Here is a 17,814-nt window from a genome sequence, read left to right on the forward strand (position 1 = left end):
AACAGGCTTGGGATTTAGTGAACCTTTTTTCTCTACACTTGTGAATCAGTTTCATTTTAGACCATGATACTGGGCTGGAAAAGAAAGGCTGAGCTGTGTTCTAATTGCTATAATTTATTGTGTTGTAGCCGCTGCTGGTTTGACACCATTGACAGTCATTGAAACCTCAGCTATGGCTGTTTATACCTGCAGCCGCTAGGACTGTATTTCAGGTGTTATGACGGTTGCTGTCATGCTGTAATGTTCTTTCCTTGAAAGAAAATTACCTTGACATTGAACAACCTTGAAATTCAACCCATGACAGAAAATCAACATTTGACTGAAGGAACCATCTTCATCAGAACCTTCTTCTAAAGCCCAACTGTCGGAGTGAAACCAGATGAGCTGAGAGGATGTATTTCTATTTCTCTCTCTCTCTAAGTGCTGGAGTTGAGTTGCAGTTAGAGGACCATTATCCAGTCGGAAGAGGGAAATACAGACAATACATGGTCACACACAGCCAACAACGCCACTAACAGAGGAAACAAAAGGACATCGTATCAGATCTTAGTCGCAGCTGCCAAAATCAGAAAGAAGATTATATATGACCGGTGAGGATTAAAAGGGAGGTATTTACCGGGAGGAGGGATGTCTGGAATGACCTGCTTTTTCTGCTGCCTCCACGATCCGACCCCGGATAAGCGGAGGAAAATGGACGGATGGATGGATCCGCTTTTACAACGTTCCACCGGCAAACTTTGAGTCCTGACTCTCATGTGGATGTTTGACATGTACCGAACACCTAAACAGTGCAGGTCAAGCAACCCCCCCACAGCAACAGCAGTCATTGATTCCACTTGCCACCCTCATCAGGATAATGCACTCCGACACACCACAAACACTGCTCAGGACAGGAGCGGCCTGGGGAACACGACAGAGATAAGGTGTTCACCCGCGTTCTAAACTCCACACATCTAAATCGTATTGAGCGTCTGTGGGATGGTCCAGGATCAGTCTGATCTAGGTTGGACAAACAGAATTCACTGCCACAGGACATCCCCAGAGGTCCTGAGTCCATGCCCCACTGAGTCAGAGACGTTTTAGCAGCATAAAGGGACCACCACAATATTAGGCTGGTGGCTATTACGTTTTTCCTGATCAGTATATATTTTATTTATTATTCCCTCTCCCTTGCACACATATTTTACACAACTGCACACAATGTAATCTACAAATCCTCTCTAGTAGCTTCAGTAAAAAGCCGCTGGATTTCTCTTTTCTGCTCCTGACGAAGAATCTAAAGGAGGTTTACAGTAGCTTCTCAAGGACCCTAAAAGAGAGCAAATAACTATTTAGATCTGTGAAACTGAGCACCAGTAGGCAAATTATTGCACAAAGATGAGTATACAGGGGCTGCACAGTGGGTTGGTGGTTAGCACTGTCGCCTTGCAGCTAGAAGACCCCTGATTCATGTCCCGGTCTTCCCAGGATCTTTCTGCATGGAGTTTGTATGTTCTCCCTGTGCATGTGCGGGTGTTCTCTGGCTTCCTCCCACAGTCCAAAAACTTGGCAACTCTAAATTGTCTGTAGGTGTGAATGTGAGTGTGATTGCTTGTCTCTATATGTAGTCCTGTGATGGACTGGTGACCTGTCCAGGGTGTCCTCTGACCCTAATGAGGATTAATCAGTATATAGATAATGCATGAATGAATGAATGAATGGAATGTACAGTCAATATCAACATCAAACTTTAATTTTAAATAGACATTTGTAAATGTCAAATGAGTAACACAATGTATCATTTTAAACAAGCAATGAAATCCAAGACATCAACCATTACAGCACGAAATCATTTTACAATACAAAAATAAACAATGGAATTTGCTTTATAGCATTAAGAAATGATGGTCCAATGTTCAGCCTCCACCGGTGCTGCATGTGCTCTCACCGAGCTGTATTATGGGATATAAAACTAAACAGAACACCCTGCTGCTGTGGTATACCAGTATTTATATTACAACTCCCTGAGGAGTGTCACTGAAGACAATACAGGGAAATGACCTAGATATGTGACAGCATAAAATAAAGCATAGCTGCTTCAGAAGTGCTCAGTCTCTTGCATACAAGGTCCTGATTTTAGTTTTGAATGTTGCAATTTCATCTCTTAAATCTCAACCCGTGGAAATGTTCCAGTTCATGGTGAGAGCAGTATTTATACCACAGAAATTCACTGGGGTATGTGGCTGTTACAGAAACGGGCCAAATGTGCACGGGCATCATCATCACAAAACCAAAAACAAACCTGACGGCTGACACACACACGCACACACACACACCACTGTAAAAGCTATGATGGGAAATGTTCATGCATACCAACACAGGTTCAACTGGTTGAGTTCCTTAAAGGATCAATAGCATCATACACACACACACACACACACACACACACACACACACACACACACACACACACACACACACACACACACATGTTTGTACTTCTATCTTAGTGAGGACATCCATAGGCGTAATGCATTTCCTAGAGCCTTACCCTAACCTTAACCATCACAACTGATTGCCTAAACTTAATCCTAACCCTAACCAAACCTCAATTCATACCTGTTCTCTAAAAACAAGTCTTCACCCTCAAACATGGCTGTTTCAAAGTGAGGACCGGCCAAAATGTCCTCACTTTGTAAAAATGTCCTCACTTTGATAGTTAAATGCAGAAAATGGTACTCACCATGTAGCAAGTACAAGAACACACACACACACACACACACACACACACACACACACACACACACACACACACACACACACACACACACACACACACACACACATGTTTGTACTTCTATCTTAGTGAGGACATCCATAGGCGTAATGCATTTCCTAGAGCCTTACCCTAACCTTAACCATCACAACTGATTGCCTAAACTTAATCCTAACCCTAACCAAACCTCAATTCATACCTGTTCTCTAAAAACAAGTCTTCACCCTCAAACATGGCTGTTTCAAAGTGAGGACCGGCCAAAATGTCCTCACTTTGTAAAAATGTCCTCACTTTGATAGTTAAATGCAGAAAATGGTACTCACCATGTAGCAAGTACAAGAACACACACACACACACACACACACACACACACACACACACACACACACACACACACACACACACACACACACACACACACAGATTATGTACAGCTTTGATTTTCCCACACAGTTAGACTGCTTATTGCTGCTTGGGCCATGAAAAATGAATGAGAAAGTGCATTTATTGTAACAGGAAACACATGTTTGGCAGCTTGGTATCTAAAGAATCCCTTTTCTCTACACTGATTTATGTACCCTCATCACATACCAGAGAAAAAACAAAAAAACAGGGATTAACAGATGGGAAAAAACACATCCACATATTCCCTGTTATTTCTAGGCGTTCATCTTGAATGCTTGGATGACACCAGTTGTTCTACAGTACGTGGTGTGCTTCTTTAAGAGTCCACTTTGCCGTACGTCCCCTCCGGCGGCCGGTAGAACTTAGGAAAGGCCATCAGCTGCAGCATGTTGAAGGCGTATTTCCTGCATTTAATGTTCTTTTGCACGTTCTCAATCCGACATCCTTCTCTGATGATCAAATGAAGAGGAGTGAAGAGGAGTGAAGAGGAGCGAGGGATGGTGGGAGAAGACGGGAGAACAAAAAGTAAACATGAGCGGGTTTTCAGTGACATTTGTGATGATAAAGAAAGACACAGACAGGCTTCAAAAAAGAAGCTTCTCAACCAAAATACAGACAAGATGGCTCCCTCGAATACTAACTTGTGTTCTTGTTGAGTTTGGTTTTATTTCCATTTATATATATATCTATATTTTAGTATTTGTGTGTGTGTGTGTGAGTCATTTCTGGAGTAGAATAAACCAGGCACATAATAAAGATCTGCTGTCTTCATAATGACTTAGTAATAACTTTATTTTATTACGGTAACAAGGATATAATGATGTATTATAACCCTTAAGCTGCCACAGAGGATACACAACAAACTACTCCTGCAGTGCAACTTCCTACAAACCCTGCGTCAGTATTTCACAACGTTTTTTATTTACTGCCATTATTGTGACATCCCAGTGCTGTTTCTGTTCTGAGGTTCACACGTTTTTTTCCATGAGTGTCTGCTTTCATTTATAAAGTTCTGTCACAACCAGATGCTGATCAGAGTCAGATTTTTTTTTTTTTAAATACTCTCAAACTCCTAAATATTTACTTGGCATGACTTTTTGTGTTGTTTGCGCTGATAAATGACATCTATGAGCAGAAAGGGGTTCACAAGGCTGAGCAAGGATTTTTAAGAATGCTGGCAAGTGCTGATAGAGAAGATTGTGACCTTATTCAGCCTTCACGAACACAGAACAAAGTGGCCCTGCTTCCCCTCGCCGGCCGTCTGTCCTCACATCCTCCGCCTCCTCCTTCCACCAACATTCAATATTTGATTTGGAAGCAAATGAAGAGCCCTAGCAACAAGCTGGTGACACACTTTATTACAATACAGACTTCACTGTCAATTCCAAAAACTGTCTTTCAGCCAATTCCTGGTTCATCCGCTCAGTTTTCAGCATCTTGACATGCCGTGACATTGTATTCATGTATCTCCGTTAATCCGTCACTCATCAGAGATTATGTTTCTGTTTGGAGGCGTATTATGGGCTGGAGCAAGAGCAGTAAGTGTTAGATTAGCAGAAACATGAGACTGAAGCGTTGTCCTGCAGCAGAAACAGAGCTGTGCTGAAGTTCAAAGACAGCAGAAACATCTTAAACATGGCAGTCATTTCTCATCCGCCACAGTGATGATAAAAAATGAAAACATTTATATTAGCATTATATAACACGGTGGAGCGGTGGTTAGCACTGTCGCCTTGAAGCTAGAAGATCCTCAGTTCACGTCCGGGCCTTCCAGGGATCTTTCTTCATGAAGTTTGCATGTTCTCCCTGTGCATGCGTGGGTTTTCCTTCCACAGTCCAAAAACATCCATCCATCCATTATCTATACACTTCTTATTAGGGTCACGGGGGGCTGGAGTCTATCCCAGCTGACTTAGAGTGAAGACAGGGGACACCTGGACAGATCTCCAGTCCATCACGGGACTACATATAGAGACAAACAATCATACTCGCATTTAGAATCAGTAATTAACCTCAGCATGTTTTTGGACTGTGGGGGGAAGCCAGAGAACCCAGAGAAAACCCACGCATGCACAGGGAGAACAAGTAAAGTCTATTCAGAAAGATCCCAGGAAGGCCGGGACACAAACCGGGGATCTTCTTGCTGCAAGGCGAAAGTGCTAACCACCAAACTACTTTGTGTGCAAATGAGCTTTTTTTCCTATGAAGATAACATTAAATGAATCAGCAATACAGTCTAGACATTGTTAATGTGGTAAGTAACTATTCTAGATGGATTTTTTTTTATGAAATATCTCCATAGGAGTACAGAGGAACATTTCCAGCAACCATCACCCCTGTGTTCTAATGCTACATTGTGTTAGCTAATGGTGTTGAAAGGCTCATTAATGATTAGAAAACCCTTGTACAATTATGTTAGCACATGAATAGAAGTGTGAGTTTTCATGGAAAACATGAAATTGCCTGGGTGACCCCAAACTTTTGAACAGTAGTGTATGTTTTCAGTATAAATTATTATGCTTGGGTAGGAAAGTCTGTACATTCTTCTTGTTGGCAGGAAGAAAGATCCAGAATAATGCCAGGTTAATCCATGAAGTCATTGTATTCATGTATATTGTCTACACAGTATTTGGTGTGGACTTTGTCCGTGTTCATCCTGGGAAGGTTTGTTCTTGTAAGGAATTGAGGACTAACTTAATTTAAAAAAAAAAACACTATCCTGGGACATCAGGACTCCGTAAATGTTTAATTGCCGATAATGTTGCTTAATACCACCAGACTTAAATCTATTTCCCCAGTCTCCACCACTGCACAGGGATTAACGCCCTGCAGTTGGAAGTCGATATTAAAGCCCTTGCACTAATTACCTTCAGACAAAAAGCCGGTTAACTCATAATACCACTATTCACAAAAGAAAAAACAGCGAACACAGAAGAAAGGAGTGAGTAGAGATGGCACTGGTAGCAGTTTATTGATATTTTGCAAGCAGAAAAACAAGACTTAAAATGAGCCACACAACCAGTAAGTGGGAGCTAACGAGCAGCAGCGCAATGGGATAAAAGTGTCGTGACGCCGGTTTGTTCTCCGTCACGGTGCCAGCCTCCGGGTCCTCCCACTGCCCAATATCTCCCTGGGTGAGCCGACTGCAGGGGCGCCCGTCAGAGTGAAGCAGAACGAACAGAGACAGATCAAAATACTATAGTGTTAGTACAGTATAGATGCTGTCTAAGTGGACTTTCCAGTGCAGAGAGCCCTCGCAGGATCGCACCAGAAGGCCCACTTAGACACAGAGCCAGCAGCACAGAAAGAAGGCCTTAACGAGCAGCCACAGACGAGCAGGCGGTGATGGATGGAGCAGAAATGTGGGAAACATGTTGTACTGTAAGCCACATTATGAAATGACGTGATTGGAGGATGGAGGCATGCAGCTTTTAATGCAACTTTAACAACAGAAGTTGTATCGGAATGCGTCTTCATTACATCTGACATGCATTTACTAAAGTGAAAGAATGATGTACAGCCACGATTTCAGCAGCTGCTGTAGGATGTGAGGATTGCTTTAGGTTTCCGTCGCAGCATTGACTTCCTTCTGGATGGCATTTTACTTCATCCACACTTTGTTTACGACAGATTTGACTTAATGGCGCTAAAAATATCTTTATCTAACTGTAAGACTGCTTCGCTTGATATAATCAGAACCTTTGGACATGAGCAGAGATCACACATCCATGTGAGAAACTCATGACAATCTGTCGGTTGTTGAGCCTTTGAAACAAAGACAAACGTGCCTCAGGGTTTTAGTCGAGCAAACATGAAATACCTGACAGACAGAGAAAGGCACACTGTACATACTCAATCTGCATTCTGGGTTTGACGCACAGACGTACAGCAGTAGTTACATTACTGTTCAGCAGTTGGAGTCACTTAGAAACGTCCTTATTTATGAATAAAAATATTTCTTGAAATGAAGATATCATTAAATGAATCAGAAATCCAGTCTAGACATTGTTAATGTGGTAAACAACTATTCTAGCTGGAAACAGCTGATTTTTAATGGAATATCTCCATAGGGGTACAGAGGAACATTTCCAGCAACCATCACTCCTGTGTTCTAATGCTACATTGTGTTAGCTAATGGTGTTGAAAGGCTCATTGATAATTAGAAAACTCTTGTGCGATTAGACTAGCATGTGAATAAAAGTGTGAGTTTTCATGGAAAACATGAAATTGTCTGGCTGACCCCAAACTTTTGAACAGTGGTATATAAGGCACAAACTATTGGCTTCTTTTGACTACAACAAGCTGTACGAGATTCAAACCAGGCATTTCCACCTATTAAAGGAAACAGGCAGTGCTTCCCATAAAGTTTAAACTTCGCTGACTCAACATGAATATAAATTATTGACTAAAGTAATGACGTTAAACGGTGATGGGTGATTTAATCGTGATAACGGCACTGACTGTGACGGAGATTCCTTGAACTATACTTGACAACTCAAACAGCAACAACAATCAGTGTCTAGATTATATTCCTACTCCAAGAAAACAGTCTCCTTCAGTGAATCTTTATGACACACACACACACACACACACACACACACACACACACACACACACACACACACACACACACACACACACACACACACACACACACACACACACAATAGAGGAGCTATAATCTCCGTATTTGTCATTACATTTTCAATGCTTTTTGCCCCATTTCAACACTAAATTAAGAATCATTTCCTCTCATTCAGGTCAAATCAATTACAAGAGGATATTTAGATGCATAGCCTTTTTAATTTAGAACCAAACAGTCAGCATTTTAAGAATCTTATCTGATTTTAAAGTAGTCTTTGTGTACTGTGAGCTCAGTCAATGAAGATCAATAAACTGTGCGTGCAGGATATGACTGGTCATCCGACATCACACTTCATCAAAGATTTGATTAAAATTAGACAGCTCTCACCACATTTGTGCATTTAATTTAGACAAAACCTAAATCTCTCATTTTCAAGCTTTTGGATGTAAATACAGTCATCTGAGACATGAAACTGTACCGTTGTGCCGCTGCCCTAGGGGAACTGCGTGGCATGTATTCACACCTTTCACACATCAAAAACAGTCCGACACAGTTGGAAAATCGGCACCCTATTATATTCTACTTTACACATGTGCCCGAGGCTACCTCTCACATGCTTGAAAACTGTAATTTCCTTGGCAAATAATGCAGTTACAGATGTAAGCGTTCTCTCTGCTGGCACTTAAATCTATTATTAAGATCCATTTCTGAGACAGAAACCGTTGGGGTTCCTTTGTGTTTTGGGGTTACGCAGCATATTAAATGTTAACGACTATGTAAATATTGGCTAAGAAGACAAAAAAGTTCTTTCAAGCAGCACAGTGTGTGATGTTCTATGGTTTGCCTTCAGTAAATTTCTGCTTTTGCAGGTTTGAGGAGAGTCATCAGATGCTGTTTGGTTCTGACTACTTAACCCTGTACAGCCTGATCCATCAAAAAGCCAGACAATTCTATTTTTTTGGATACCGCCGTAGTGAACGAATATTCGGGTCCAGCCCTACTCCACTGATGTAAAGACCTGGTCCTTCAGTATATTCAGGTAGTCAGCTGACCTCATTCTTTGGGAACATAATGTTGCTGAACCTGACCAACCCCAGATCATAACTCTAACCCCCACAGACTGGTAGACACTAGACATGATGAGTTCATCACTTCATCTGCCTCTCTTCTTACCCTGATGCCCCCATCACTTTGGAACAGGGTAAATGTGGACTCATCAGACCACATGACCTTCTTCCATTGTTCCAGAGTCCAATCTTTATGCTACCTAGCAAACTGTAGACTTTTTTTTCTGATTATCCTCACTGATCAGTGGCTTTGCTAGAGCTACAGCTGTTTAGTCCCAATCCTTTGAGTTCCCTTTGCATTTTCTGTGGAAATGCTCTTACTTTCACTATTAAACATAGCTGTGAGTTCTACTGTTGATTTCCTATGATCATCTAAGAGTTTGTTCCAACCACATTTGTTCCTCAAAGATGATGGTTCTCCACTATCCTTCAGGTTTTAATAATGCGTTGGATGGTTCTTAACCCGATTTTAGTAGTTTCATCTCCTTAGTTGTTTTCTTTGCTTAATTCAGGCCAATCATTTGACTCTTCTGAGACGGATTAACATCCTTTCCATGACCACAGGATATGTCTTCAATGTGGTTGTTTAAGAAATGAGAAGCTCCTCACTGCATCAGCTAGAGTTAAATAAGTTGTTGCAGCTGAAACATATTCATCACTGCAGTAATTATCCAATGGAAGGCTCTTACATATTTGCTTAGTTAAATCCAAGTGGTGACTTTTTTTTGGACAGCCAGTGCATTTATGTATCACATTTGATACATTGGGCAGTTTTGACAACTTTTTGTTCACAACAGTGTTGATTTTAGAAACAAAAACTAGCTTTGTCCTGCATATTTCATTATTTATCATGTTGAATCCTGTTGATAAGATAGAGATCTCAGAAACTCATGTAACAAATATGATACAAACGGTTATATAGGGTTAATTTTGTAGATTAAATCAGAAAATGTCCATGACATCACATTAATTTACTCTATTATCTTGATGTGCTGACAAATAAAAACAAGTATGACATGTGACTAGCATATTTATTTACTAAGCTTAATCTGGAACAATTTGCGACCCTGATCAAATGTGAACTGCTTAGAGTGACTGATGATTGCATGATTGGTAGTTTTCTGTATTTGTGTCTCTTTCTTCATCTAACACAGCTGCCATCAGCTGGCCTGTACAGGTCATTACCTCAAACATTTCAGGTGTGCATCTCACCAGTGCCTTCAGAAAAAGTCTTATCAGATGTGGACAGATGCAGATGTTTACCCTGCTGACAGACATTAAAAGCGGCAGAGGAACATGCATGGCTGCCTTTGAATGTGTGAAGGAGGGTGGAAGGAGCACAGGATGATGTTTACACCAATATCAGCTGGGAGGTGAAGGTGCAGACAAAATGTCTCTGATGCGTGTGATGGATTGCGTGGGTGCAGGTTATTACTTCAACCAGATGTTCAAAATAACAGGTTCATTTCAGCTAAATTCAGTGCTACTTCTAAGTCTTTTGTGACACCGAAAAGTCACCCAAATGACAAAAACATGTCTGAGATTTTTTTAAATTTTTCTGAAATCACTTGAGAAATCTTTTCAGGTTGAGGTCTGTGGATTGCCCAGAGTAACAGGGACGCCGTCTCCAGAATGCATTTTATCACACTGAGCACCCATTACTGAATGTGATGGTAAGTCTCAGGGATTTAAATTATCCAATGGCTGCATACTGCAGGTCAAAGCACAAAAATACGTCTTTCTGGCTGGCTTTTGAAATGCAGCATGTTACAGGACTGACTTGAAGAATAACTTGCACCCATAACAGTTTGACATCATCTTTTATTCAGTGTCTTACCTCCGCATACAGTCCAGAGCACGAACGAAGAAGTCCTTGCTGAGCTGGTGTTCATCACGCAGGAGGGCACACTGCTCTAATGTGACAGACATGGATGTTCGGTCTTTGGCACTTTTACAGCTGGTAAACCTGATGCCATTTAATCTTCGGCAGATCTGGAGGGAAGCGGAGAAAACATTACACGCACCATAAATGAAAATTGTTGGTGCTTTTTGGTCACTTAAAGTTTATTCGGGGCTTTGTTTTATATTTTCTTCTAACATACACTTCAAATCATTTGAAGCTAAAATATCTGATTTTAACTTTTTCTTTACAAAGCTTGTTTACAAATTTTCAACAAGAAAAGCATTCAGAGAGCGCAGTACTCTGGCTGCTCAGTCGTATCATTGCCGACGGTTGAAATCTTGGAAAATTTGTGGCAGAAATCACAGCAACATAGAATGTGGTCATTTAATAAAAAGATGTACCCACAAGCAAAATGACCTTGCGCTGAGCACAGGCGTGTGTTAAGCATGTGTACGTAATGTACTGATACAGAATCACATGACCTAAATATGTATTGATGTGACTTGGAAACACCCTCACAATTTAATCAGTTGTTCCTTGTATCATTTTCAATGGATAAGTCCTGATAAGTCTGCATTGGCGGATTTGTAGTAGGATTGCAATCATGTGATTGCCAGCAGGCAGCTGATGTAGTGTTCACTTGTTGTCATGGTTACAGTGATGCCATGCCGCTGTCTGGCAATGATACAGAAATCTTTTAACAAATGCATGGATCCAGACTATAAGCTGCAACACTGCCAAAATCGAATCACTTGATCCTTGTGTCATTTCTGACCTTCCCTGAAAATTTCATCCAAATCCGTCAGGCCGTTTTTGAGTAATGTTGATAACAGACAGACAGACAAACGTACACCAATCGCCACATAACTCCGGCGGAGTAACTAGAGAGCTTTATTTTCAAGTGACCGATATCTGGTAATTCTGCTTCTGCTGCTGAATGAGCTTGTTTTTAAATACAGATCCTTTTAGTCAGAAAACACATAGATTGAAATGTCTCGACAGCAATTTGAAGGATAATTCTGATCATTCATAGCTCCTTGAGAGTAGAATCTCAGTACTTTAGTCATCTGAGGTAAAAGTTTCTGCAAACATGGTAACACACTACACTAAGAGAAAGAACAAGGAAAACATTATAACTAAGTATGGTGGACATCCTAAAGTCATTGACTGAATAAATCACACAAGATCTCAGTTCTGTGCACAACACTAAATGGCAATATAGCCTATTGCACTGATTTCTGAATCGTATACTGGTCCTTTATACAGGTCCAATCAATTTTGTAAATGCAGCTGTACCTACACCACCGTTCAAAAGTTTGGGGTCACCCAGATAATTTCATGTTTTCCATGAAAACTCACACTTTTATTCGTGTGCTAACATAATTGCACAAGGGTTTTCTAATCATTAGTTATCCATTAGCTAACACAATGTAGCATTAGAACACAGGAGTGATGGTTGCTGGAAATGTTCCTCTGTACCCCTATGTAGATATTCCATTAAAAATCAGCTGTTTCCATCTAGAATAGTCATTTAGCACTTTAACAATGTCTACACTGTATTAATTGATTAATTTCATGTTATCTTCATTGAGAATAAATGCTTTTCTTTCAAATATAAGGACATTTCTAAGTGACCCCAAACTTTTGAATGGTAGTGTATTTAAGCTCAAGTATCATCAGAAATGTGTGAGTAGGCATGAACGATTACACAAATGTAGCAGCAAAGGCTCCTGCCTACTGTTGCATACCCACTAACAAGTATCACTTTGGTCGAGGGGTTGTTGCATACGAGGCATTCGAAGCAGGCTGAAGCTTGTGCTTCTGACATGCAGGAAGCATTTTTCAACAAAAGCCTGATATGTCCCTTTTAAAATCAGCACAGAGCTGCTGCCATGCTTTTAGACTATGTCTTCTTCTAACATGTTCTTGCAGTGACTTCAATGAATCATAAGGACTGTGAGAACACGTATAACAATTCAATTCAAGCTACTGCATAAAGTAAAATAATAAGGGTCGTGTCTATATGGTATCATCTTCCAAAGTCAATCCATCATGCTCAAACAGTTGCTTGTTGCTTGGCTCAGTGCTCCCATTAAAGCCCGTGAAAGATTAATATGTCAAAAATATAATGCCGGAATACATCAAGAATTGGAGTGCGATCATAGTTACCTTTGTTATACAAGACAGAACATTTTGTGATGTGTCCGAGAGACATCCATCGTTCTTGACAAGGACAAACTGTACTCACGGTTCCAGCAATCCATAGTATCTCCACATTCTTTCTCTTCTTCGTGACTACATTCTGCCCCAGGGTTTCAAGTAATTCCTTTATGTCAGTCTGTGTCTGAAAACACGGTAGACCTGTTTGTAGAAAAACATAAAACACATTGCCAGTAATTGTTTCCCGTTTGGCTTTCGTGGAAAAAAGTTTACGAGGACAGGTTGTAGCTCAGGAGTGAGTGCAGATTCGGCAGACTGACCTTAATACTTTTCATGCTGTTGTAAAGAAGTTTTATTTACAATACAACAATATTGATGGGTAACAACAGGTTTTCTGCGCATCTTTGTAGCGACTAGAAAATGCAAGATTCTTTTTTTCTGCAGCACTGTGACCTGCAAGTTGCAGTATGTTTCAAAGACGTGCAGCTAAAGAGCATTTGTCCTTGGCAAAAGAGACGACAAAAAAAAAAAAAAAACCCCGTGCACTTACATTCTAGTGGCACCTTTTCACTTAACGATTTGTAATAGGCTTCTAACGTCTCAAAGTTCTTCTGGTTTATTCTTTCTTGCAGGGAGATGTCTCCAAACCTGAGGCGATGACAGGAAAATAAGGGCAGTTATAGAGGAACGTCATCAATTTTTCACAGTTAGCAGTCAAGTCATTTGACGTGCAAGCAAATCGCAGCGGTAAATGCTGCACTCAGAGAAAAACAACATCATTTGACGAGGAATGCATTTGCTTTTTGAAGACAACCCAAAGCATGCGCCATCATTAAACACAGGTAAATACAATATTAATAAATTATTTGTGACTCGGGGAATGTGAGCGTGCCTCGAGTGATTTGATGCCTGCAGCAATGAAGGATGATTTCTGTACTTTCGTCAAGAATAAAAGATTAAGAATGAGCACTCTAGTTCTTCATCTGTCAAGTATAAGAGGCCTTGGCGAACATGTTCACATGAAGAGTGCTCGTCCTTAAGTGCATTAGTTCTTCAGAGTGAACAAAGAGCGTCTGTGGTACCTCTCTGCTATAGTTTGTTGCTCATTGATGCCCACGTTAAACAGCACCGGGAACACTCGTAGAGGCTTGCCCTCCTTGATCTCCTCTGGCAAGGTCTGGAAAACCAGCTGTGGTAATGGCACTTCTATAGTGAAGTGGTCTCTAAATGCAAGGAGAGAGGAAAAAGAGAATCAGAAGGCGTAAGAGAAAAAGAAATTAAAAAGACACTCGATACGCTTTGCATTTAGGAAGTTGTACAACGTGACACCTACAACAGGCTTGAGCAAGCTGTGAGAAGACAAACTGCATGTATGCATGAGATAGAGAGAGTGTAAGTGTGCTGGACAGATTTTCTGACAGACTGATACGGAGGTGGGAGGAGTGAGAGATCCGTATATCACTGCTGGCCTTATTCGCACAGTTCGATTACAGTCGTTTGACTGTTGTCTCACAAGTAAATCATTGTTTTATTGCAGCGAGTAAGAAGGAGTTCACGTTCCAAGCAACTTCAACACTTCACCTGCCGTGGTGTGACAGCAGAGAAGTCATTTGTTTCATATGTGGAGCAAAGTTCATAGAGATAGAGAAGTATGATCTACTTCCTGATAACACCCGTGCTTGGCATTGTTCCATTTCGTAGGTCATGTAGGTCTTTTATTGGTCCAGACAGCTCCGAGCTTTGCTGCAATTTTTCTAAGTTTGCTCATTTTATGATTCCACGTGGATAATGCCTCACATGTACCAATAATAATTACTTGAATACTGACTTTAATGAAGAACCTGCGACAAGACAAGACAAGACAAGACAAGACACTAATTCACACCCTAGGGTCTGGAATTTTATTCACAGACTGCAAGCAACTAAAAGTGAAGGAGATTTCTGTTGCGACTTCAGTTAACCACTCATCAGTACAGTCATTTTATCTTTGCTTGACAGTGTGCTAAATATAAAACATGGGTATTATAAATAGTATTCATTTTTAGAATCGCAATCAGAATAACTTTTGTTGACAATTTTACAAAAAGAATAATTAGTTTTTTTAAAAAGCAGGTCAGTAGACAGTAAATATACTGTTGTTTACATGGTTCATGAGTCACCTAATCAAATTTCACCTTCTGAATTCACAGACAGCAGGCTAATGTTTGAGCACTTTGCTGGAGGCGTCATAAAAGTGGTTTCAAAGTCCAAACATGGAAACGAAGGTTTCAGCCAGCATTCTTGAATGAGCTTCAGTAAACAGATTCTTGTCGAAGAGGAAATGGCTGCAGCTCAGTCCGCTTGTAATGAGGTAATGCTAAAGTCTTTGCACAGTAAATCTCCAGTAGACGATAACAGGATTAGTACAGAATGCACAGTGCATCTTTAAACAAACAACCCTTTTCACTGGTGCCAAACTGATAGCACTTTATCTTATGAGTCGTATAAATTTCTTAACAGTTTACCAGGAAGTTATGTAAGAAGAAAACGTGTAATTTAGCACTAATTATACACTTTGGTTACAATATTCTGACAGATTAGACATAAGTACCCGCTCATTTGTAAGCTCTCAGGTAGCGATTACGACAAAGTTCTTTCATGCCAGAAAGTCACAGGTGTGTCAGATTAAAAACCCTGCTGACCATTAAAATGTATCTGGCCTGAAAGCACATCGACTGAATACTGTCTACACTCCCTGTAACTGGCACCAAATTACACTGAAGTATTTCTAGAAAACCTTCTAAGACTTAGACTTTCAAGTAAATGATAAAAAAAACTGATACACAAACCGATACCGTATGTTATAAAAGGTTGTAGCACTCGACAGCTTGGCCTTTAAAAGCATCATACAACAGAATGAAGCACTAAAGCCGGTAGAGAAGAGGCTCATGTCTCACCGTCGGCCACACACTAAAGGCTGGAGGTCACCGAGTTCATCCGTCTTGGCCTCTGTAATCTTGAACGCGACTCTCTGCAGGTCTGAGATTCCAACTTCCATGTCCTCCAGCATCCCGATCTCCTCACCTTAAACAAGATCAGCAGTGATTTCTGATGAATCAGTTGATTTAAATCAATTAGTTGTTTGGTCTAGAACAGGGGTGTCAAACTCAATTTAGTTCAGGGGCCACATTCAGCCCAATTTGATCTCAAGTGGGACAGACCAGTAAAATCACAGCATAATAACATACGTATAAATAACCACAACTCCAAATCTTTCCTTTGTTTTAGTGCAAAAAAGTACATTCTGAAAATGTACATATTAAATAAAATATATTTTAACAAAATATTATAACAATCTGAAGTTCAATTTCAAAACATTGTGCCTCTGTTTATCATTTACACATTACAACCCACAGAGTGTCTATAAAGGTACAAAACATTTAGTCACAGTTATCTGGAACTGAATGATATAGTATTTTACTTTATGTTCAAAATGAAAAAAATCTGACAAATGACAATGAAAACAAGACAGAATATTACAAAAATGAGACACAAGACGACTAAAGCGAGACACAAAATGACCAAAAAAAACAATAAAGAGACAAAAGTTAGACAAAAAAGTTACAAAGCAACAAAAATATAGACAACACAAGCGGGACAAAAAAAACGCAAACCGACAAAAACGATACACAAAACAACAAATAAAGCGAAACACAAAATGTCATGAATAAGACAAAAAACACAAGCGAGACAAAAAGGAAACAAAACGACAAAAACAAGAAACAAAACAACAAAAACATGGGACAAACAACAAAAATCAGACAAAAAAACAAAAACAAGAGAAAATATTACAAATACGAGACAAAACGACAAAAGAACAATGAGCAATGCAGTATTTTACCGTATGATCAAAACAACTTGTCATAGTCTCGAAATTATTTAAAATTCTTCAGTTTTACAAATTTACAGTTAATGTCTTCTCTGTAATTTTTACACTTTACAAAGTCGCTCCACGGGCCGGATTAAACTCTCTGGAGGACCGATTTTGGCCCATGGGCCGTATGTTTGACACTCTCGGTCCAAAAAATGTCAAAAAAACGGTGAAAAATGTTGATAAGTGTTTCCGAAAATCCAAGATATTATCAAAAATACTTCTTTTGCTTACTGTCATAAAGGAGGAAAGAAACCAAACAATAATCAAATATGTGATTAATTTAGTAGTTAACAGATTAGTTAATCCATTTATCATTGCAGCTTTACTGAGCATTCTAAAAACCAGGCGAGTTCAGCTTGAATATTAACATATGTCGGTCAGAAACCCTGTCTTTTAACTGCTTTTCTCCCAGCCATTGGTTTTGCTGAACAATACATTTCAGTGTTTTTTTTAACGGCACCGTGAGCTGTAGCACACCTTTAATTCAGTCTCTCATCACTGTATTTATCTGACAAAGATGCATTATTCTCAGGACACAGTGTGTGCTCTTCACCTGCACGCTGAGTGTCAAACATAAAGAGATGAAAGTGTCTGCAATGAAAGCATTTCGCCTAAACGAACACTGCAGTGAGTCACCACCGCGCTACATGTTATTACTTGTTACAGCCTCATAACTGATCATCTCTGGTGAATTCACTGAAACCAAACAATTCTACTGAGTTTTTTTCCCCTCTTAGAAAACAAAAATAAATTGCAGCACATGTGGTGTAATTTTTTGGGTACAACGTGCTTAAAGTAAAAGATGGTGTAATTATGGCAAATGCTATTAGACTGAAGAATAGAGTTAAAACTTGTGTAAAATACATAACGATAAATATTCTAGTAATGGCTGATGTTTTGATGGTACTGTATGGTGTATCTGTGGAGGACACACACAGCTGGAAGATCATGAAGTAAAATGTAGTTTTAGTGTAGAGACAGATCAAAATATGTATATTTAAGGCAATATAACTGTTCAAAATGTAT

At 39.9% G+C, this 17,814-nt stretch overlaps 1 protein-coding gene across 4 annotated transcripts in view; it reads right to left on the reverse strand.

The window, feature by feature from the left end:
* Nucleotides 1-1,710: 1,710 nt before the first annotated feature.
* inpp4b (inositol polyphosphate-4-phosphatase type II B) overlaps nucleotides 1,711-17,814 on the reverse strand; it is a 221,976-nt gene continuing 205,872 nt past the window's right edge. For 3 of the 4 annotated variants that reach the window (XM_051946192.1, XM_051946194.1, XM_022202573.2), the window contains 6 exons: nucleotides 15,812-15,938; nucleotides 13,958-14,098; nucleotides 13,426-13,523; nucleotides 12,964-13,076; nucleotides 10,650-10,804; nucleotides 6,107-6,303 (listed from right to left, as the gene is read on the reverse strand). In XM_051946192.1, coding sequence (XP_051802152.1) covers nucleotides 6,129-6,303; nucleotides 10,650-10,804; nucleotides 12,964-13,076; nucleotides 13,426-13,523; nucleotides 13,958-14,098; nucleotides 15,812-15,938 — 809 coding nt within the window. In that variant the 3' untranslated portion in view covers nucleotides 6,107-6,128. Of the gene's footprint in view, nucleotides 3,610-6,106; nucleotides 6,304-10,649; nucleotides 10,805-12,963; nucleotides 13,077-13,425; nucleotides 13,524-13,957; nucleotides 14,099-15,811; nucleotides 15,939-17,814 lie in introns of those variants that run through there. The other variant, XM_051946193.1, reaches the window with a different exon arrangement.

Source organism: Acanthochromis polyacanthus, chromosome 3 (genome assembly GCF_021347895.1).
Source record: "Acanthochromis polyacanthus isolate Apoly-LR-REF ecotype Palm Island chromosome 3, KAUST_Apoly_ChrSc, whole genome shotgun sequence".
In the NCBI taxonomy this organism is placed as follows: Eukaryota; Metazoa; Chordata; class Actinopteri; family Pomacentridae; genus Acanthochromis; species Acanthochromis polyacanthus.